The 25,017-nt window shown below is 35.6% G+C and overlaps 1 protein-coding gene across 1 annotated transcript in view; it reads right to left on the bottom strand.

Annotated features, from left to right (window-relative positions):
• LOC307187549 (leucine-rich repeat-containing protein 7-like) overlaps nucleotides 1-25,017 on the bottom strand; it is a gene marked incomplete at its 3' end in the record, with an annotated part of 81,787 nt that overhangs the window by 14,184 nt on the left and 42,586 nt on the right. Inside the window, exon 4 of the mRNA XM_079923743.1 lies at nucleotides 16,349-16,441. Coding sequence (XP_079779869.1) covers nucleotides 16,349-16,441 — 93 coding nt within the window. The remainder of the gene's footprint in view (nucleotides 1-16,348; nucleotides 16,442-25,017) is intronic.

The raw sequence follows: 25,017 nt of genomic DNA, 5'->3' as shown, positions 1-25,017 counted from the left end.
TTCTAAGAAGAGGAAATATCTGGCACGGAATCATAAAGGACAAGTAAAAGTTACCCACACAGATAAGGAAAGATATTCTACGTGGAAGGGATAGCACATACAAAAGTGAGAGTGCCTGTTACATTCAGGAAGCTGCAAGTAGTTCTATTATGACTGCAGTGGTTGTGGAAGGGTTCGAGTGGATGTGGTTGGGAACATGGGAGAAAATCATATCAATCCCCCAAAGTAGGTAAGGACCAGATCAAGATGGGTCTTTAATGGACATCTTTATCAGTTTGGGGAGCTACTGAAGTACTTTAAACATGATGGTGACAAGATTTTGATTAATATACTAAGAATGAACTGATGAGTGGATAAACAAAATGTGCATATCTATTCAGTGGAATATTATTTGGCAATAGAAAAGAATGAAGTACTGACAACACTGATGAACCTTGAAAACATTATGCTAAATGAAAGAAGCTAGTCACAAAAAACCACATATTGTATGATTCCATTTATATGAAATGTCAAGAAGAGGCAAATGCATAAAAATGGAAAGCAGATTAGTGTTTGCTAGGGGCTGGGAAGCAAGGGGAGTGACTGTTAATGTGTACAGATTTCTTTTTAAGGTAATAAAAGGGTTCTGGAATTAGATAGTGGTGACGGTTGCACAGCTCTGTGAATATACTAAAAGCCACCTAACTGTACACTTTAAAAGGGTGAATTTTATGGTATGTGAATTATATATCAATTCAGCTCTTATTGTTTTTAATTCTTGAGTATTCATAGAAGATAATATTTTAATGGCTTTGCCTGCTATTTAGAAAATTATCTCATTTACTGATCTGTAAACTTAATAACTCTCACTTAAACCCATAACTTTATGTGTGTATGTCTTTGTAAATGGTTTAACAAACAGACCCTAGTTAAAATATTTCTATGTGTTTTAATTTAGCATTTTAGATCTTTATGAAACATTAATTTAAGGATTTTGAATGATTTTTATCTTTCTGATTTTAACCTGTTATCTTTCCCATTCAAAGATGAAACTACAGTAAGTATTAAAATATTAGAAAACTGCATAACTTTAACCAGTAATTCGACTTCTAGAACTTATGTTAGGGAAATAACTGGATAAGTATGCAACATGTATTTACTAATATGTTCATCACGGTATTATTTGTAATAATAAAAATTACAAATCACATGTAAATGTCTAATAACAGGGAATTGATTAAATAAATAAATTATGGTAAATCTATACAATAGAACGATATGTGGTCATTAAAAATGGAGTCCTAGATGACAGCTATAGAAGGACACTGGTGCTTAGAGAAACAAGCAAGTTATAAAACATTATGTGTGGCATAATACTATTTTTGCTGAAACATGTTTAAATGTATATTTGTGTGGGAAAATATCTGGAAGAATATACTCCTAAACATTAGCAGTGGTTGTACTGGGTAATGAGACATAATATATATGTATATTTTTTTCTTTCTTTTTGCTTTTCTGTGTTTTCTAATATTTCTACAATGATTAGGCACTAATAGCATTAAGAAAATAGTAATAAAAACTTAAACAATCTTTTAGGTTAATGGTGTCACAATTTGGTGTGATGTTCAAACAGCTAGTTACTTTGGTCAGTTCAGTTGTACAAATGGTCAGTTCAGAAGGAAAAAGAAAACTGGTTGTTTGAAAGGGACAGTTAAATAAGGCACAATGACTAATCCACCAGACCAGTGAATGGCACTGGTTGTGAGAACACATATAATCCTCACAGTCATTTTCATACTGGGCACATAACTCTCCTACTCCATCAATCCAGGAGACTATATGAGTACTCAGTTCCCCTGGTGGTCCCTCTTTTATGCTGTTGCGGTCTCTGTAAAACAGGCAGAATGACACTGCATCTCTGGATGCTGAAGGCAAAGTTGTTTTGACTATTATTTTATCCCAGCAGTCAAAGTCTGTGCTACCTAGTTAATTTTGATTGCCGTTCTTCAGCTTATTGAACGAGAACAGTTTTAATAATTTTTGTATGAATCCAGACCATAGGAACTGAATTGTGGCCATCATATTGCAATGCTGAGAGGAACTGGCAACACTCCACAGCCTGACTGCTGAAAGAATACCAAAGCCATGTCTCTAGCAGGTTTAATTTCAATCATCACAAAGCTCTGTGGGGTTCAACCACTGTTCTGGAGACTTGCTTTGAAGCTTTCTCTTATGGTGGCCTGAGTCTTCCTAAGCATTTATTGCTGTTTTCTAAAGCATTAATATTTCTTTTCAATCAATAAGTTTTACCAACTAAGAAATTGCTACTGCCCATTGGCATAGTTTCTCTTTCTCTCTGTATCTTTCTCTCTCTCTATATATATATCCTATCAGCCAGCATATTGCCACATTAGTCAAAACAGATAGCAATGAGTGTTATGTTTGATAATGGTCTATAGCATTCATTATTTTTGGAGGTGGAATGCTTCCCCAAAGACTGCCTGAAAAGCCCAGTGCCCTGAGTTTTCACTGTATTTATGTATTACATATAAACACTGTCATATGAAAGAGACCAAATAACTCTGAACCCATTTTTGTGGTCTCTGTTATGATGAAATATTGATGAGAAATATGAAAACTTTGACACTGTTTTCAAAAAGTTCATTGTAGCAGTGTGTGTGGCACTCAGTATAGGGTCTATAAATGTTATTATAATTACTGAAAGTCTGAAGGTTGAGCTACAATCCAGGGTCTTTCTTTCCAGCAAAGCCTGCAATAAGAGATTTCAGAGTCTCCCAACTGTACCAGATTTACTGTCAGAAAATTCTTCATTACTCTTAGTCTTAGAGTACATTGAAAGGCCGACATTTATTATCTTTACCTTGAATTCCCAACAGGTAAGAGGATTTGCATCTTTGATTTAGGGAAGGGGAAGGGAAAAGGGCTGGAAAGTCTCTCCTGTATCATCTGTGGTTTCCTAGTGGTGGCTGTCAGTGATAATGGCTCCAATTACTATTTACTTTCAATAATGAACATGGGTCCCAACAAGAGGGCTTTCTGATGGTTCTTAATAACTTTTAGAGGCTACTTCCTTTGGTAGCTCCAAGCCAACATCAGCTCTGTAACAATGGCTGCTAGAGTCTAGTTACTGGCTTATGGCATTTCTGAGTGTGTTTCTCTAATGTTTTGCACCTCATCACCAGCTCTCATGTTCCTTAGTGGCTTGACAGCACAGTGGTTTTCCCTTAGCACCACCTCTAGAGGGCATCTCACAACAGAGCTAAGTATTGCAGTCCTTTCCAAAGAACGCAAGTCTTTTGTCCTATCAGACACCAGTAACTGGGTGTGCTTGAGACAGACACAGACACAATGGACTCATGTATCACAGAGGGACCCCCATAGGTTTGAACCAAAGCTAATGTGGAGAGCACTGGCCGGATGCTACAAATAGGCTTGACCTTTTGCCATTTCACGTTTCTTCCCCAGTTTTTAAACCAGTCTTCATATAAGTCGTAAATGAAGTTTTTCCAAAAGTACCCATAATGGGTTTTTAAAAAGTTTTACTTTTCGCAAGTAATTTTGAAAATGGATGAGTATAGAAGGTTTTTCACAGTGTTAAAATCTGACCTGGTCTTATTGGTTACCTAGTCTCTGCACCTCTGGACATAAACCTTGAAGGACTCAAGATTCCTTGAAAGTTAGTCTACAAGGCCAACATTTCACATTCTAACTTTAGAGGAGAAAGGAACTTTATATGGCTTTTTAATGATGAAGGTGAATGACTGTGACAGTCTCAGCTATTGTAAATGTAGACACCAAAATAGAACTTGTCTTAAGGGAATTACAACTTCAATTTGTGAAATATGCTTTTCTTTAAAATTCTGAAAAAACTTGGCTCTAGCTGATGCTAAGAAATTGGTTTCTAGGAAGGCCATATCTCAGATAAAAATTGCATACAATTACAATTCAGAACACATTGGTTATATATTATAGAATATGGTATCATATGCTTTCATATAATTATAAAAGTTCAAAGAGCGTTTCTGAAGAAAAAAATGACCCATAAAGCTAGCAAACACAGCCATAGATTCAATAGCTTGCAAGGGGAAACTTTTTTTTTTTGGTCAAATATTGGCAAATAATTTCTTTTCATGAATTGAGCAAGGTTAATATTAAGCTATGATGCAGCTCACAGAAGCAGCATTACACATACACAGTAGACTGTGTTTACTTAATCCCTGTGATTATTAGAAGACACATCAAGAATAAAGGTGTTTCAATAGCTTTACTCTCTATGAGTCAAAGTGTGAAAACAAAATAATTTAAGGTTAATTGCTGAGAGACAAATCTTGAGCTTTGAACAATTTGCTACCTTAAAAACAGGAATTTATATGCAGCAAGTGAAGAGATTTATCCCATGACCATTAGAAACTAAAGGAGAGGGGAGAGGAAGGAAAGGAGAAAAAGAGAAAAAAAGGAGGGCATTGGCAGCTACATATGATGATTCAGTGTATGACTGAACTTTAGCTGACAGAACAATGAAATGTAAAATCCATAAAAAATGAACAGAAAGAAGAATTGTTTTAGAAACCTGAAAAAGTTGAGCCTCAAAAGACAGAGATACAAATTATACAACTGACCAAAGTTCTCTAAAAATTTCACAAAAATCTTATGCACAGATGTTTAAAGGAATTGAAAATTCTCTTTCATTAATTTTAAAATAAAGAAATATTAAAACAAAAATCACTTGGTTGCATTTGTAAAAAATAGAACTACCATATGACCCAGCAATCCCACTACTGGGCATATACCCTGAGAAAACCATAATTCAAAAAGGGATGTACCACAATGTTCATTGTGGCACTATTTACGACAGCCAGGACATGGAAGCAATCTAAATGTCCATCGACAGATGAATGGATAAAGAAGATGTGGCACATATACACAATGGAATATTACTCAGCCATAAAAAGAAACAAAATTGAGTTATTTGTAGTGAGGTGGATGGACCTAGAGTTTGTCATACGGAGTAAGTCAGAAAGAGAAAAACAAATACCATATGCTAACACATATATATGGAATCTTAAAAAAATAATGGTACTGATGAACCTAGTGGCAGGGCAGGAATAAAGACATAGACATAGAGAATGGACTTGAGGACACAGCGAGGTGGGGAGGGGGAAGCTGGGGTGAAGTGAGAGTAGCATCGACTTATATACACTACCTAATGTAAAATAGTTAGCTAGTGGGAAGCAGCAGCATAGCACAGGGAGATCAGCTTGGGACTTTGCAATGACCTAGAGGGGTGGGATAGGGAGGATGGGAGGGAGACACAAGAGGGAGGGGATATGGGGATATATGTATGCATATGACTGATTCACTTTGTTGTACAACAGAAACACAGTATTGTGAAGCAATTATACTCCAATAAGGATCTATTAAAAAAAATAATGCATTGGAGCAACAGGAGACTATTTAAACCCATAGAAATTGGCTATGTGATTACAAATATCTTAGTAACAACGTAATGGTGTGATTCTAACAGAAAAAATACACTTGCACCATTCTTTTATGTCATTGTAAAGCTTTGTTTAGTAGCCAAAAAGAAAAATGTATATAAACATATAGTTTTCAAGATACTGCCCTTATGACTTGATAAAAACAACCAAGAAGTAAGCAGTTTATTTCCTTTTATCTGAGATTCCTGTTAGAAATGACAAATTGACTACAAAAAATTGATCTTCTTTTTTTTAATAGTTTGGTGCTGATCACCAGGCACTACTTTCTTTTGGGGAATTTGAATATAAGAGTTGAAATTATGTTTGGCTTTGATTACTTTATACAGGCGTACCTTGTTTCACTGTGCTTCACTTTATTGCACTTTGCAGGCAATGTAGTTTTAAAATTGAAGGTTTGTGGCAACTCTCTGTCAAGCAAGTCTATCACCGCCATTTTTCCAACAACGTTTGCTCACTTCATGTTTCTGTGTCACATTTTGGTGACTCTTGCAATATTTCAAACTTTTTCATTATTATTCTATTTGTTATGGTGGTCTGTGATCAGTGATCTTTGATGTTATTACTACGACTCGCTGAAGACTTAGATGATGGTTAGCATTTTTAGCAATAAAGTATTTTTGAATTAAGGTATCTACATTTTTTTAGACATAATGCTATTGCACACTTAACAGACTACAATATAGTGTAAACATAAGTTTTAAATGCACTGGGAAACCAAAAATTTCGAGGGACTTGCTTTATTGCAATATTCATCCTATTGCAGTGGCCTGGAAACAAACCCCAATATCTCTGAGGTATTCCTGTTAGGAATTATAATTGTAATTTTCCTTTTATTGATTGCTTCAGTATTGCAATTATTCCTTAACAGTTAAAAATCTCTGGGAGTCTGTGTATTGTTGACTGAACGTACATTTTCTTCCTGTTTATTTCTTGGTAAAATTCTTAAGCTTAAAAAAAGAATTTTCTTTCATTTGATTTTCATATTTTCATTTAAAAGTAAATGATCACACTCTTCCACATAATGTCTTTCCAGATTTCTTGCCTCTTTGGGAAAAATAGGTGAAATATTTTTCATTTCTTTTACTTTATGAATTCTTTAAAGCCTGTATTTAATATAAGACCTCAACTGGTGGTCAATATATGGATTGCTGAACTTCATACAGTTTACTGATTTGATCAGAGTTCCTACTGGCTTTTCGTCTCAGCTTTTTTTTCTTCTTTTAAATTAATTTTTGGCTGAGTTGGGTCTTTGTTGCTGTGCGCAAGCTTTTCTCTAGTTGTGGTGCGCAGGCTTCTAATTACGGTGGCTTCTCTTGTTGTGGAGCATGGGCTCTAGGTACTCGGGCTCAGTAGTTACGGCTCGCGGGCTCTAGAGCACAGGCTCAGTAGTTGCACGGGCTTAGTTGCTCCATGGCATGTGGAATCTTCCCAGACCAGGGATTGAACCCGTGTCCCCTGCATTGGCGGGCAGATTCTTAACCACTGCGCCACCAGGGAAGTCCTCTTCTCAGCTTTATACATAGCATAAAATAGTAGATGCCATTAAAAAAAGAGTGGGTAACTGTAGGTGGCTGTGGCGTCTCCTTCCTAGGTACTACTAAAATAGTATCAGTAATCAGCTTTCTGATTATCATCCCTGCAGTCTTCCTCAAAGCCCCTTCAGCTGTCAAATTTTTTGACACTATCTACAACACTTCAAAATAATGGATTGAAAAGTGAAGAATTCAGTCAAAGCTTTTTTGTCACTTATGCTAAAATAAGGTTTTTAAAGTGAAAAATTATTGTATTGTAAACTACATTCAGTCAAACTATGATTCTTTTAGATAAAATATGGTTTTATGTAGAGTAGACCATACTAGAAGTATTGCTTAGGGCTGGCGGTGAAATCAGGAGGTCAAAAAGGCCAGTGACAAATGTCCAGAGGACACTCTAGTTGTGGATTCCTGACACATTGACTGACAAAGTGGCTCTTAGGCCACGGCTGTGCATTGGCAGTGTGGGGTAGAGTGAAAAGGGAGGTTTTCTTCCCTCACTTTTTAGTCTCTGTATTTCTATATTATTTGAATTTTTATAGTGAGAGTGTTTTCATTTCTTACCTGTATAATTTTTTAAGAGATATAAGTTAAAGAAAAAAGACGTTGCAGTTGTACATATGTGAGACTAAGAACATATTATGATTTTAAAGGATGATTATGTCGATTATGTTGAGAATGCCCTAGTTCACAATCAGTAGGAGGTACCTAAGTAAAAGTGGTTCTCGATTCTTTGTCTCTTTCACCACTCTCACATTATGGCTCAGAGATGGACACCTTCAGAGAACTGAAACCGCCCCAGCTGATGTGTGCAAATCATACAAAACCCAACATATTGTAGGGTCTTCTTGCAGTATAGGAATAAGCAAATCTTGTACCTTAGTCTACATATCCTACTAAATTAGTCACAGAGTCAAGGTGGAAACATTTTTTTTGAAGTAGAGAATAGGATGAATGTATGATTTTTCTCTCTCAATAAACACACAGACCTTGGTATACCTCAATAAACAAAGAGAAACACAAATTTAAGATATGATTTTTCTTTAATCACTTTACTGTTTACTCCAACACTTCCTATTTTCTATTAATAAATGTTCTTGGAGGTTAAATGATAGTGCCTTGTTATGGGAATGTGGTTTGTGTATGGTGATGGGGTTTGATCCAGTAGGTTTCAAAAATGGGAAATAATTTCTACTGCATTATACTTAAAAAATAGAATTGGTTACTAAGATCATGTATCGCTATGTTAATTATATTGTAAGGATGATTGCAATTAAACAAATGCATATTTATAATTTTGTACCTTATACAGTAATCGTAAACTGTTACTACTTGTTTACTGCTTAATGTAACTCTGAATTTATTAACAATATATATTTAAAAAATATATACACACATATATATATATATATATATATATATATATATATATACATTTTAAAATAACACAGTCTAAATTCTGATCTAGTAGTCCAACTTTCCAGCATAGTTCTAACACCTTCAGGTTAACTTGGTGTCTGGAAATCTATTCTCATCTCTTTATGGTTTTCCTTCAACTCATTCAAAGGATCTTAGGGAGGATTTAAGGATTTAGGTTGGAACTTACAGAAGTTGAGAATAAACTCTTTGAGTTCTCATGATTTCCTTCACACACCCAAAAGAGAAAAATGACACAATAAAAGTGTTTTGCAGTTACTTGGGTTTCCTTCTCAGTTGTCTTTGATTTCTCCGATCTTACCTATTGTTACCTAAAATTTTTTCCCATCTAAGTGTGTTGCCTCCAAACTTCCCGCTCCTTCTGATCAACATCATTTTCTAAACCACTTTCTTTCACTGCCAAAGAACATAGATTTGGCTCAATTAGTGATTACTATCTCTTAGAGAGACTAAGACTATATTTGTAGAATATAGCAGTCTTTTTTTTTAAAGAAAAAACTTAATCAGAAAAATTACAAGTATTTAAAAGCAGATTTAATGGGTCTCATTGAAAAAACTATGACACAGCAAATTTCAGGATCCACACTGAAGTATCAGTTGCTTTGGCAATCCCTCTCAGTTAGATGCCATGGTTGAAAGCACTCAGGCAGTACTTCTCATAGAGGAGCATATCAGAATTGCTGGTACTAAAGTACTTTTAGTTTGAAAGATGAAGAACATCCATTGTTTTCATAGTTGCATAATGGACACTTTTGGGGACCTGCCCAGATTCCCTTCATCAGATTGGTGCTCTCATCCTGCAGGTGCTGCTGACAGCTCACATCTAACCCATCTTTTGAAAATTACTCTGACTGGAACCTCCTTTCTGGGAAATGCTGGGAAGGTTATGCTCCTTCCCATGTAGTTAATGACTGATACCAGGGTACAAAAAGCTGTTACCCTCCTCAAGGTGAGACAACTCTGTGGTACCATTCATGCTCCAGAGCACCCTGTACCCTGTACCATCCAGTTTCCACTAAGTCCACATCTTTGTGGATTTCCACTTTCTTCACCTGCCCTATCCTGCATCCCTTATTCTCACATAGATTTCACCGGACAGCAATTCTTCAATTAACTACTTGCACAAAAGTCTTCATCTCTGGTTCTGCATTTTGGGGAGCTGGCTTTAGACAAATATAAACTATAAAAATTAAAGCTCTGCAGTATCTTCTTGCCTGGAAGGGATACGTAGATTCTATATTTTGCTTACTAGCGATTCTTTGGAACCCAGTACCAGGAGATAAAATGCACCTCTGCTCCCCAAGCATAGAGCAACTTTGGGGGTAGATTGGAGGAAAAATGGATAATATTGTTATTAAATATGTATTATTGAGATACATCTCAAATGTTATATAGATAAATTTTAAAAAAGCTAAACAATACTGCTACAGGCAGAGACATGGAAGTTATTACTTTTTAATTTATTTTTGTTTTATTTCTATTAATCTGGATTCACAATATTTTCAAGAATTCTAGTTGGTTATAACATTTTCAAGCAGAAACTAGAAATACTACGGAGGTCCCTGCAATACCACTTAAAACTTGTGGTAGTAACTTTATAAATGGAATATGAAAGATTTCACAGGTTTCCCAAAGATCTTTTGGACCCTCAGTAATTAACTTTCTCTCATTGTTGGATCTGTCAATTCTTGTTAGTTATTACCTAAAATATTATTTATGAACTAATTTTAAGTGCTTTCACATTTTGATTGAGAAGTCTCTGACATTTTTCCATCAAATAGTAACAAACTTTAAAAGTCCCAAATCCTTTCCCACACCATTTTCTGTCTCCTTATTTAGCTTATTTTGTTCCATGCTAAATGGCTGAAATGATGCAGCAGAGAGAACATAGATAATATTTAACTCTAGCAACTAATATATCTGGCTATGTACTTGGACTTTAATTTTATTGAAAATTGTTTTACTGATTGTTAAAAATATCACAAAGTGATAGCAATCTCAATTCTAGTGACTTTCTAAATATATTGTTGAATAAAAATGTCCCAATCAATGTTCTTATTTAAAATGGTACTTTTAAATCGCCTTATTTTTTCATATGTATGATGGAATGATATTTTCTTAAAGAACCAAGTCTGTGTTGAGTTATATTTTATTATATCTTTTCACAAGCTGAAATCTTATATGTCTTCTTTATAATATAATGTCTTGATACTGAAATTATCCAATTGGCTAAAGCACACTGCCATGCCTTCTTAAAAGGCCTCATATAGGTGGTCATACCTATAGGAATCCTATTAATAGGAGATTGCAAAGACTGCATTTCTATCAATATTTCTGAAGAGATTCAGGTATTTTTCTACATACAAGACAGAACAGAACAGGCAAAAATGCATTTTTCATTAAAAAAATTCTTGCTTTTAAAGTTCTCAAACAACCAAGTGGCATTCTGAACCTCAAACTGCAGTGTGACTAAGATGCAGCTGAAGTAATTGTGTTGTAAAATAATTTATTTATTTTTAAAAATCCAGTTTTATATGTAAATTATATACATTTATATTATATCTATTCCTTGCTCCTGAATGTTACTTTCACATAACTAATAGATTCTCCAAATTATTTTGCATTACATAATCGCTTGAAGTAGAATTAAAGATGGGACAGATATATAAATTATATTATAAAATTAATTTAGAAATATATAAAATAAATCACTTTTGTCTAGGAGTTGTATAAAATGAAGGAAATATTATATGTAGTTTAATGTTTATGTAGTAAATATAAATCATATGCTGTGTGGAGTTCTAGACAAATGTGTTTGCTATTCCTGATTTTTATATCCATGGAGATTACATGATGAGGTATAGACATAGGGTATGCAACTTTTTCATAAGTCAAGAGCATATCTTTTGCAACTTTTTATTTATGAATCACCCAGTGTCATGAGGCTGAACAAACCCAGAAAATTATTCTTGTGCATTTTCGAATTTGCTACTGCCAAGCATGCCTCTGGGTATTGCTATTCCCAGGTAAAGATGTCAAATAAATGCTTTGGATCTGCACATCTAACCTTTCTTCTCTTTGTAATATTAATCATATAAAAACTTTTATTTGATGCAATACTCGTCTCCACACAAATTTTCTTCTAGGGGTGGAAGGTGGGATGTAAATAGGAGGGAGGATGTTTGGCATCTGGAATCAATTTTTTAGAATTTATATAGAATTAGATATAGTAATTTATTCTGAAATTCCAGAACATTTATTGGTGATTATAGTATTTTACATTTGCCATGCCTATAATATTCTTCCTTGGCTTGGAATTTTACCTGTACCATGGGCAAATTAAGGCATTAAAAAAAAAAAGGATTGTTTCTTCTATCATTTATGTGTGTACATGCCAATTGCCCAAATCAGTGGAAATATGGGTAGGCTCTCTGGCCTCTGCTCAGCATGAGTGTTTATGATAAAACTGTGGAGAATAAGTGATTCTTTGGTCCCAATGTCCTAGTATGTATATTTCCTGATCTCAAGTGATTTGAGGATATTCATAATACAGCTTCCATTTTGATCCTGTGACTAGGTGATTGTTCATGGCATTGTTCAGTGCTGTACCTTTACAGTATATAGAGAAAGAGGCTATGAGTTCTTGTTAATATCTTTAAACTCCAGAAGCTTAGTCCTTCCTTCTAAAATGAGGCAAGGAGGGATATCAGTCCCTGAATGATGAACTGTGTGAATACATCATTAAAAATTCATTTATTTTCAGAGTCTCGGGCTGCCTTATGAAGTCACACAACATGATATCAGTCATCCATTAATCCAGTCTCTTCTTCCTAACAACATCTCGTGGAAACTGTATTGGTATATTACTTAAATTTTGTAATCATGAATTATTATTTTATGAACATTTAAATATAGGGAAAGATTATTGTGGTTTGTTCCATTGGCAGGATCTCCACTGTAGTAATACCTTAGTCCAAAAGTTATACAAATGCTTAGCAATCTAAGGTATACAGTATGCTTCTAATTATCTAAGTTCAATAGAGAATACATGCTGACTTCCAAGGACTTGAAGCAAATATCTAGACTATAACTAACTACAGTGTTCTGTAACACTTTCAGTATTAGATTATTATGTTAGTCTCAACTCTACAGGGTATAAATTTGTCATGTGGCTCTTCGGCTAAGTGGTATTTGCAGATAGAGGTATGTATCATAGTGCTTGTTAAGAGAAAAGGATTTGGAATCAGATCAATTTGGGTTCAAATCTTATCTGCCACAGGTCAGCTAAATGACCTTGGGCAAGTTAATTAACCACTCCGGGCCTCAACAAAATGGGGAATAATAATACTCAACTAACACAAGTTGCTAAGGAGAAAAGTTCATGTATATAAAGAGCCTAATACAGTGACCAGCACATTACAGATACTCAGTAAAAGTCTATACTTTTATTATTATCATCAGATTTGTTGGATCAAAATCTTTTATCTCTCTGGAGCATCATGCCATCTTGACAGCAATGTTTTTCTATAATAATAAACCAGATAATGGCTCCATCCACTTCACAGGGAGGGCAAAGGCAAGCATTATATGACGGCTTTTTCATCTGGTTTTCTACAGTTTTCTCTTTCCAAGTATGTAAAAGCAGTTTTCACCTGGCAGTGAACCCAAAATAATGAACTCCATGATGAGTGAGTTGGGTTGTTCAACTACTAAACACTGTTCTGACAATGATATGAACTGCAGGACTAATTGTGCTCCATCCATTTAACCTAAGGAGACCATAATCAGACTACCTTGGCGTCTTCGAGAAGAGTTAAATTTGCAAGACCAGATGATGTTCTAAGCTCTCAAAGTCTGGTACAAAACAGTCTTTATATCTTAATCCTCAATTCTCCCTAAAGCCTCAGTTAACTTTTGGGCTGTACCAAGAGTTTTTCTGCAATAGTCTCACACTACCGCAGAACCTAAATTGGAACTTCTGCCAGACTGAACAACACAACTCACTTTTGTCCCAGTTTCATACTCTCAGCCCTTAGGGATGACTGCTTCATGCTTTTCCTATCTGGCTGTAAACCAGGTAATCAGTTTGGATGCTATTTCACTTTAGTCCTTGGCATTTGGCTGAAACAGTGGCTCCTAACAATCATAATGAAAAGAATGGAACAAATCTACTGACTATTTTAGTACAGAAAGTCTTCAATGACTCTAAGACATTCAGATATCTTGGATACTTAGAATTTTGAGTGTCATTACAAAACACTTAAACATTAATAAACAGTAGGTAAAATAATATAGTATGCTCGAAAGACTGCTTCTAACCCATGACTTGTTTATTGGGAGGGGATATGTATCATATTAAAGTTTAAGATTTTGCATGACTAGAACTCCTTATAAAGAAAGCATCAACCTCTGACCCAGGTTGAATTAAAACATCTGTTTATTTTGGTTCTCCTCACCCCTCCTCACAGCTGTAAATTAGCCAATTTATGATAAAATTGTCCTTCAACATTGGAGAGAAGAGTATTTTTAAAGTTCATTTTCATTTTCTTACTGTTTGATATTTTTAGGTTGATATAGGCACTGGATCCCACTCTAAATTTTATGCAACCTCTACAAGAATGGGGCACTGGGGATAAAAAAATGCAACTGAATTTCCTCGAGATTAATCCCTTTCCTTGTGAGTGGATTAAATTCTTATAGAAATTGTCAAAGCCAATGTCTTTAGATCTCCTCAACACTTTTAACTAAGTATCTACCATATGTTTGGTGTGGTCAATAAATTAAGAGCAGTCTGAGTCTTCTGTAGATTTGGAACTTTTAATTACTCTGATCAATTTTGCTGTAATAGAGATTCACTTTTCAGATTTTAAGTGTTTTAGAAAGTAATCAGGCAAAGAAAATTGCTTTTGAGGGGAATATTTCAATGGGTAGATTATATAATTCAAGCTCTATATCTGTGGCATTTAACCAAAAGAGAAATTATAAGATCATAGAAATAGTTCAGTCTCACTAGAGTCATCAAAATGTTACAATGAAAAATTAAATGAATAGTTATAAAGTGTTCATATTTCATCACAGTGGAAGAATTACAGGCAATGATTTGAAAGCCTCACACCTGCTATCCCCTTCAGTTGAAAATAAAAGCAGAAAAGTAACAGCATTCAGACATCTTGACTATTTAGCAACTTGTGCATCTTTAATTGAAAAATATCTATTACCCTGTGCCTTCCAAAAATATAGTGAAAAGATATATCTGCTGGTGAGATAAGAGAGGAAAACATGTCTTTTGAATTTCAACTATCTTATGAATGATAAGTTTGTTACCTTTTCATTGAAAGAACTTATGGAAGAGATGTAAAACCAGAGACAAAAAGAGGAGTCAAGATGAATAAGACAATAATTTGAGGCTTTTAAAAATACCATCATATGTTTCTGATAATTTTGACTTTTCATGCTTTTTGTCTTAAGATATATTAATAATTTATTAAAATTCAGTAAACACTTGGTCCTACTAAGCCATGAATATTTAAATTCTACTAAATCAATGATTATCCTCAACATCATTTCAAAAAGGAAATGTAGTAGTTACTTATACACAGACATTTCTAACTGGAATTTCCCTAATTATATAGGGTTGCTTCATATACATTCCTTATATATGAATACCTGCTCCAATCAGTTAACCAAATAAATTCTTATCTATGGCAACTGGGGATTCCTTTCTACTCCTTTCCATCCAAATAGTCCAACCTCTTTCTTTCTTCTTCTTCAGAAAGGAAAGGAAGAAGGCATAACTAATGGTAGGAAACAAAAAGATTGGGAAGAAGTAGAGGAAAATAAGGGATTAAAGGCTATGGAAATCTCCAAAGTAGGGGCATCCAAATTTTTTCAGAAATAGGTCTTTAATCAGAAACTGATGTGTGGGTGATTTTTACAATAGTGGTAAATTGAAAGGATCCGCACCACTTTGTGACTCAAAGGTTAAGTCGAGAGCCTGAGGAGGTTTTATTCATATCTAATTTCTGTCTTTCTTCATCATCCCAAAGTTTTATGATGTCACTTAATGCAATTAAATTTGATGCGGTCAAAAGCAGACAGTTTCAATGATCATCAAATTATAATCACTAATTGTTTAAAAGCTGAGAGTATTAAACCCTGATGGCAGAAGGCAGGTTACATAGCTCAGGGTACATTTTTTTGCTTAAAAAAGTCAAGTGGTCCACAATGGGATCAGACAGGCCAGATGTGAACATATGCAGCATGGTGGATATTCAGCAACGTTTGAGGTTAGAGTTGGGGATGGTGGTGAACCATTACCCATGATTTGACAGACAGGGGTGAGCATAAGAGGAGGACCTGATTCCTCTGCTGTGGCTAACACTGATTTTCTCACAGAATATTTGTTTCCCATGGTCTTTCATTTCTACAATTCTATTAGTGAAATACTTTACAAACATGATGGATTAAAGAGATGGCAATCAGCTGGCCCTGGCGTTGAATCATTATTTATTCATTCTGTTACTATGAGAAAACTTTTTCCCAAATCAGTGATCCACAAATAAAATTTTGGAAAAAACTTGTTAGAAATTGCCTATATAGCTTCCTTTACAAATATATACAACTGTGAACAAAACAAAAAGCAAAAACAAGCCACTTCCTATTCAAAGAGAATGCTTAAATTTATTTTTTCTCATTCATAGGATTTGTCAAGCACTGTAGTGAATTCTTTTTTCCCTTTGCTGAAAAAGTTTCTAATTGGCTTCATAGTTAGCCAGCCTATTAAAGTACAGTAAAACCAAAAAATTGAAAAAAGAATTTTTTGCTGCTGTAGAATATAGTGTTTTTCTAGTTAAAATTGCCAATAAGAAATTCAGTTCTTACCTTGTCAGAAGGTTTAAATGGATTTCCTTGTCCACTAATTCCACCACTGATACTAAATCCAAGGCCAGGATTCTTTTCTATTCTCACACAAAACTATGCAAAAAAGATATAAAAAGGTAATCAAATACATATGAAAGCTAAATATCTTCAAATAACTGTATCCCAATAGAAAATAATCACATTTCACTTAAGTTCTCAGGGTTAGCCTATGTTAACTTGGTATATAAAAGACAGTATAAATACTGACAAAATAGTGTTTCTATAAGCATCAGTTATAATTGGAACTAACAAAATTACCTGAACAAGCAGACATGAGTAAATATTTATTCGTTACCTGTGCAGCACTAAATTTTGATTAGCAGTTTTTAAAACTTAGAAAACCCCTTAAAAAAAAAGATTGTACATTATTTTAATTATCTACTTTAAACGTACATATAGTCTGACTAATTAGAAAGGACTGTATGAATAAGTGAAAGAAAATTTGCAAATGTAGAGTGAGGGAAAAGATGGCTATTTGATTAATTAGTTGATTAATTATTTACACATCTTTATTGGAGTATAATTGCTTTACATGTTGTGTTAGTTTCTGCTGTATAACAAAGTGAATCAGCTATACATATACATATATCCCCATATCCCCTCCCTCTTCCGTCTCCCTCCCACTCTCCCTAGCCCACTCCTCTAGGGGGTCACAAAGCACTGAGCTGATCTCCCTGTGCTATGCAGCTGCTTCCCATTAGCTAGCTTCCCATTAGCTAACTATTTTACATATGGTAATGTATATATGTCAATGCTACTCTCACACTTCGCTCCAGCTTACCCTTCCCGCTCCTTGTGTCCTCAAGTCCATTGTCTATGTTTGCATCTTTACTCCTGTCCTGCCCCTAGGTTCGTCAGAACTAATTTTTTTTTTAGATTCCATATGTATGTGTTAGCATACGGTATTTGTTTTTCTCTTCCTGACTTACTTCACTCTGTATGACAGACTCTAGGTCCATCCACCTCACTACAAATAACTCAATTTCGTTTATTTTTATGGCTGAGTAATATTCCATTGAATATATGTGCCACATCTTCTTTATCCATTCATTTGTTGATGGACACTTAGGTTTCTTCCATGTCCTGGCTATTGTAAATCATGCTGCAATGAACATTGTGGTACATATGGTTTTCTCTGGGTATATGTCCAGTAGTGGGATTGCTGGGTCATATGGTAGTTCTAATTTTAGTTTTGTAAGGAACCTCCATACTGTTGTCCATAGTGGCTGTATTGATTTACATTCCCACCAATAGTGCAAGAGTGTTCCCTTTTCTCCACACCCTCTCCAGCATTTATTGTTTGTAGATTTTTTGTTGATGGCCATTATGACTGGTGTCAGGTGATACCTCATTGTAGTTTTGATTTGCATTTCCCTAATGATTAATGATGTTGAGCTTCCGTTCATGTGTTTGTTGGCAATCTGTATATTTTCTTTGGAGAAATGTCGATTTAGGTCTTCTGTTCATTTTTGGATTGAGTTGTTTTTTTGAAATTGAGCTGCATGAGCTGCTTGTAAATTTTGGAGATTAATCCTTTGTCAGGTGCTTCATTTGCAAATATTTTCTCCCATTCTGAGGGTTGTCTTTTGGTCATGTTTATGGTTTCCTTTGCTGTGCAAAAGCTTTTAAGTTTCATTAGGTCCCATTGTTTATTTTTGTTTTTATTTCCATTTCTCTAGGAGGTGGTCAAAAAGGATGTTGCTGTGATTTATGTCATAGAGTGTTCTGCCTCTGTTTTCCTCTAAGAGTTTGACAGTGTCTGGCCTTACATTTAGGTCTTTAATCCATTTTGAGTTTATTTTTGTGTATAGTGTTAGGAAGTGTTCTAATTTCATTCTTTTACATGTAGCTGCCAAGTTTTCCCAGCACCACTTATTGAAGAGGCTGTCTTTTCTCCACTGTATATTCTTGCCTCCTTTATCAAAGACAAGGTGACCATATGTGTGTGGGTTTATCTCTGGGCATTCTATCCTTTTCCATTGATCTATATTTCTGTTTTTGTGCCAGTACCATACTGTCTTGATTACTGTGCTTTGTAGTATAGTCTGAAGTCTGGGAGTCTGATTCCTCCAGCTCCATTTTTCTTTCCCAAGATTGCTTCAGCTATTCGGGGTCTTTTTTGTTTCCACACAAATTGTGAAATTTTTTGCTCTAGTTCTGTGAAAAATGACATTGCTAGTTTGATAGGAATTGCATTGAACCTGTAGATTGCTTTGGGTAGTATAGTCATTCTCACAATATTGATTCTTCCAGTCCAAGAACATGGTATATCTCTCCATCTGTTTGTATCATCTTTAATTTCTTTCATCAGTGTCTTATAGTTTTCTGCATACAGGTCTTTTGCCTCCTTAGGTAGGTTTACTCCTAGGTATTTTATTCTTTTTATTGCAGTGGTAAATGGGAGTGTTTCCTTAGTTTCTCTTTCAGATTTTTCATCATTAGTGTAGAGGAATGCAAGAGATTTCTTTTTTTATATATATAAATTTATTTATTTATTTTTAAATTTTTGGCTGTGTTGGGTCTTTGTTGCTGTGTGTGGGCTTTCTCTAGTTGTGGTGAGCAGGGCTACTCTTTGTTGCAGTGTGCAGGCTTCTCATTGTCATGGCTGCTCTTGTTGTGCAGCACGGGCTCTAGGCACACAGGCTTCAGTAGCTGTGGCCCATGGGCTCAGTAGTTGTGGCTTGCGGGCCCTAGAGCTCAAGCTCAGTAGTTGTGGCGCACGGGCTTATTTGCTCCATGGCATGTGGGAATTCCTGGGCCAGGGCTCGAATCTGTGTCCTGTGCATTGGTAGGCAGATTCTAAACCACTGCACCACCAGAGAAGCCCAAATGTAAGAGATTTCTGTGCATTAATTTTGTATCCTGCTGCTTTACCAAATTCATTGATTAACTCTGTAGCTTTCTGGTAGCATCTTTAGGATTCTCTATGTATAGTATCATATCTTCTTCAAATAGTGACAGCTTTACTTCTTCTCTTCTGATTTGGATTCCTTTTATTTCTTCTTCTTCTCTGATTGCCATGGCTAAAACCTCTGAAACTATGTTGAATAATAGTGGTGAGAGTGGGCAACCTTGTCTTGTTCCTGATCTTAGTGGAAATGGTTTCAGTTTTTCACCATTCAGAAAGATGTTGGCTGTGGGTTTGTCATATATGGCCTTTATTATGTTCAGGTAATTTCCCTCTATGCCTACTTTCTGGAGAGTTTTTATCATAAATAGGTGTTGAATTTTGTCGAAAGCTTTCTCTGCATCTGTTGAGATTATTCTATGGCTTTTATCCTTCAGTTTGTTAATATGGTGTATCACATTGATTGATTTGCATATATTGAAGAATCCTTGCATTCCTGGGATAAACCCCATTGATCACAGTGTTTGATCCTTTTAATGTGCTGTTGGATTCCGTTTGCTAGTATTTTGTTGAGGAGTTTTGCATCTATGTTCATCAGAGATATTGGCCTGTAGTTTTCTTTTTTTTTTTTTTTTGCGGTACGCGGGCCTCTCACCGCTCTGGCCTCTCCCGTTGCGGAGCACAGGCTCTGGACGCACAGGCTCAGCGGCCATGGCTCATGGGCCCAGCCACTCCGCGGCATGTGGGATCTTCCTGGACCAGAGCACGAACCCGTGTCCCCTGCATCGGCAGGCGGACTCTCAACCACTGCGCCACCAGGGAAGCCTATATAGTTTTCTTTTTTTATGACATATTTGTTTGTTTTTGGCATCAGGGTGACGGTGGCCTTGTAGAATGAGTTTGGCGGTGTTCCCCCCTCTGCTAATATTTTGGAAGAGTTTGAGAAGGATAGGTGTTAGCTCTTCTCTAAATGATAGAATTTGCCTGTGAAGCCATCTGGTCCTAGGGTTTTGTTTGTTGGAAGATTTTTAATCACAGTTTTAATTTCAGTGCTTGTGATTGCTCTGTTTATATTTTCTATTTCTTCTTGGTTCAGTCTTGGAAGGTTGTTTTTTTCTAAGAATTTGTCCATTTCTTCCAGGTTGTCCATTGTATTGGCATAGAGTTGCTTGTAGTAATCTCTCACGATCCTTTGTATTTCTGCAGTGCCAGTTGTTACTTCTCCATTTTTATTTCTAATTCCGTTGATTTGAGTCTTCTCACTTTTTTTCTTGATGAGTCTGGCTAATGGTTCATCAATTTTCTTTATCTTCTCAAAGAACCAGCTATTATTTTTATTGATCTTTGTTATCATTTCCTTCTTTTCTTTTTCATATATTTCTGACCTGATCTTTATGATTTCTTTCCTTCTGCTAATTTTGGGGTTTTTTTTGTTCTTCGTTCTCTAATTGTTTTAGGTGTAAGTTAGGTTGTTTATTTGAGATGTTTTTTGTTTCTTGAGGTAGGAATGTATTGCTATAAACTTCCCTCTTAGAACTGCTTCTGCTGCACCCCATAGGTTTTGGGTAGTCGTGTTTTCATTGTCATTTTTTTTTAGGTATTTTTTGATTTCCTCTTTGATTTCTTCAGTGATTCCTTGGTTATTTAGTAGCATATTAGTGTTTGTATTTTTTACAGTTTTTTTTTTTTCCTATAATTAGTATCTAGTCTCCATAGCATTGTGGTCAGAAAAGATACTTTATATGATTTCAATTTTAGTAAATTTACCAAGGCTTGATTTGTGACCCGAGATATCATCTATCCTGGAGAATGCTCCATGAGCACTTGAGATGAAAGTGTATTCTGTTGTTTTTGGATGGAATGTCCTATAAATATCAATTAAGTCCATCTTGTCAATTAAGTCCATCTTGTCATTTAAAGCTTGTGTTTCCTTATTTATTTTCATTTTGGATGATCTGTCCATTGGTGAAAGTGGGGTGTTAAAGTCCCCTACTATGATTGTGTTACTGTCGATTTCCCCTTTTATGGCTGTTAGCATTTGACTTATGTATTGAGATGCTTCTATGTTGGGTGCATGTTTACAATTGTTATATCTTCTTCCTGGATTGATCCCTTGATCATTATGTAGTATAGTTCTTTGTCTCTTGTAATAGTCTTTATTTTAAAGTCTATTTTTTCTGATATGAGAATTGCTACTACAGCTTTCTTTTGATTTCTATTTTCATGGAATATTTTTTCCATCCCCTCATTTTCAGTCTGTATGTGTCCCTAGGTCTGAAGTGGGTCTCTTGTACACAGCATATATATGGGTCTTGTTTTTGTATCCATTCAGCCAGTCTATGTCTTTTGGTTGGAGCATTTAATCCATTTACATTTAAGGTAATTATCAATATGTATGTTCCTATTACCATTTTCTTAATTGTTTTGGGTTTGTTATTGTAGGTCTTTTCCTTATCTTGTGTTTCCTGCCTAGAGAAGCTCCTTTAGCATTTGTTGTAAAGCTGGTTTGGTGGTGCTGAATTCTCTTAACTTATGCTTGTCTGTAAAGCTTTTAATTTCTCTCTTGAATCTGAATGAGATCCTTGCTGGGTAGAGTAATCTTGGTTGTAGGTTTTTCCCTTTCATCACTTTAAATATGTCCTGCCACTCCCTTCTGGTTTGCAGAGTTTCTGCTGAAAGATCAGCTGTTAACCTTACGGGGATTTCCTTGTATGTTATTTGTTGCTTTTCCCTTGCTGCTTTTAAATTTTTTTCTTTGTATTTAATTTTTTATAGTTTGATTAATGTGTCTTGGTGTGTTTCTCCTTGGATTTATCCTGTATGGGACTCTGCGCTTCCTGGACTTGACTATTTCCTTTCCCATGTTAGGGAAGTTTTCAACTATAATCTCCTCAAATATTTTCTCAGAAACTTTCTTTTCCTCTTCTTCTTCTGGGACCTCTATAATTCGAATGTTGGTGCATTTATGGTAGTTATTTCCACTATTTTTTCTTCCAGGTCACTTATCCTTTCTTCTGCTTCAGTTATTCTGCTATTGATTCCTTCTAGAGAGTTTTTAATTTCATTTATTTTGTTGTTCATCATTGTTTGTTGGCTCTTTAGTTCTTCTAGGTCCTTCTTAATCATTTCTTGTATTTTCTCCATTCTATTTCCAAGACTTTGGATCATCTTTACTATCATTACTCTGATTTTTTTTCAGGTAGACTGTCTATTTCCTCTTCATTTGTTTGGTCTGGTGGGGTTTTACCTTGTTCCTTCATCTGCTGCATGTTTCTCTGTCTTCTTATTTTGTTTAACTTACTGTGTTTGGGACCTCCTTTTTGCAGGCTGCAAGTTCGTATTTCCCATTGTTTTTGGTGTCTGCCCCCAGTGGGTGAGGTTTGGTTCAGTGACTTGTGTAGGATTCCTGGTGGAGGGGACTGGTGCCTGTGTTCAGGTGGGTGGGGCTGGATCATGTCTTTCTGGTGGGTAGGGCTGCATCTGGTGGTGTGTTTTGGGGTGTCTGTGAACTTAGTATCATTTTTTTTTGAACTTAGTATCATCTTAGGCAGCCTTTTCTGCTAATGGGTGGGGTTATGTTCCTGTCTTGCCAGTTGTTTGGCATGGGGCATCCAGCACTGGAGCTTGCTGGCCATTGGGTGGAGCTGGGTCTTAACGTTGAGACAGAGATCTCTGGGAGTGCTCTTGCTGATTGCTATTACATGGGGCTGGGAGGTCTCTGGTGGTCCAATGTCCTGAACTTGGCTCTCCCATCTTAGAGGCTTGGGCCTGACATCTGGCCAGAGCACCAAGACCCTGTCAGCCACATGGCTAGGTACATGGGGATTTTCTTGCCTTTTGGGAACTCTGAGGTCTTCTGCCAGTGGTCAGTAGGTGTTCTGTAGGAGTTGTTCCACATGTAGATGTATTTTTGATGTGTTTGTGGGAAGGAGGGTGATCTCCACCTCTTACTCCTCTGACATCTTGAAGGTCCCCTGATGGCTATTTAATTTAAATCAGTTGTTACTGCTTTCTAGGAAAGTAGAATATTTCATCTTCTCGGTAGATAATTCTATTATTTAGACATAGCAGGGGTTTTATTGGGTTGGCCAAAAAGTTCATTTGGTTTTTCCGTAAGATCTTAACAGAAAAACCCAAATGAACTTTTTGGACAGCCCAATAGTTTGAGAAAGGGGAGAAGTTTTATCCACAGTTAGAGTGAAGGTGAAACAAAAGAAGAAAGAAATACTCAGTAAAAAGAGTTTTGGGTTTTGGCAGCAGCTCCTCAAGAGGAAGTTAAAAGTGTTAGAGGAAAGAGGAAAACACTGTGAGAAAGAGAGAGGACAAAAATATGGAGAAATTGTGACAGAGAAGAGTCAATAAATATTTAGGACTGTGAAGGCTAATATTCCAGTATTCTGTGCTCTATTACCTCCCCAAACCCCAAATCATCAATGAAATCTGTTAAACGTCAGAGCCTTATGCTTTGCAGTACTGTTGGGAAATGATGGCATTAGGAGTAGGTCCACCTTGGGGTAAGGTTGGAGTAAAGATAACAGCAATTATAAGAATTGATACAGGGACTTCCCTGGTGGTCCAGTGGTTGGGACTCTGTGCTTCCACTGCAGGGGGCACAGGTTTGATCCCTGGTTGGGGAACTAGGATCCTGGATGCCACATGGCGTGGCCAAAAAAAAAAAAAAAGAACTGATACAAGGAACGTAGATCAAAAATTCAGCAGAAGGGAAATCAGTGTCAGGAATGACTTAGAGAAACTATAATAAACCTAGGAATTCTTGATGATCCTGAGCTGGGGATGTGAATGTGTGGGCTGTGGGGAAAATGCTAGTTTTCCATGTAAAGTGGGACGGGGTGACCCCAGATAACTGAAAGACTTGGCACCCCAGAGGTAGCATGCACTTTGGTTACACAAAGGGAAAAAAACAACTTTTATAACTTTTAATTAAAGAATGAGTATTGGAACTAGGGTGAACCAAGTATTACCAGAGATTAGCAGGCAAAAGATTATCAATAAAGAGTTAAGAAAAAAGTCTAAAGAAATACATTAGCATATATTTTGTATTTATATAAATATATATTGGAAATGTTCTTAAAGATGATTGGAAACATTTGCTTTTTTAAGTAGCTCAATGTTTTCCCCAGCAACATTGCTTAGCCTATTAATTTGCTTGTGGGAAAATGCAAACGCCCCAAATGTTCTCTACATCTTTATTTTTAAGGTACCTTCAATACTTACCTCTTAGATAGTTCAAGGCAAACTTGAGTCCTATTCCTGACTTAATTAGCATATATTGTGAGTCGATGGGAGCTGGATCAATTAAGTTTGGCCATTTAATAGGACTATCCTTAATTCAGTCATATTCTTTAATAGTAAACATAATGTTTATTACATAGTTCACTTGCAACACAAGGACCAAAAACTATCCACTAATGTGATTTTTATGATAGACTCATTAATGAAGAGTTTCTAAATGATGAGTAACTGCAAATACCATAAATACTCTCCTATATTTTTATTTTAAAGATTGGTTTAATTACAACTTTTCCTTTCATTGATCTAGATTTGTTAAAACTAGTTATCATAGGGTGGTAGAAACTACAGTTTCTAATAGTTTTGTATTTATATGGCTCACAGTCTGTGGATCTGAACATATAATAGCTTGATTAGCTCGAAGGAATACTTTAGCTTTATTCATCACACGAGTTCACCTTGTAGTCCTTTTTTTGTTATTAGTGGTTAATTAGAAAATGAGAAGAAAGGAACTAATACTATTTAAACATTT

This window comes from Stenella coeruleoalba (genome assembly GCF_951394435.1).
Source record: "Stenella coeruleoalba genome assembly, chromosome: 1".
Classification (NCBI taxonomy): domain Eukaryota; kingdom Metazoa; phylum Chordata; class Mammalia; order Artiodactyla; family Delphinidae; genus Stenella; species Stenella coeruleoalba.
Note: the sequence above shows the minus strand (reverse complement) of the source record. Positions and strands in the feature narration are given on the sequence as shown.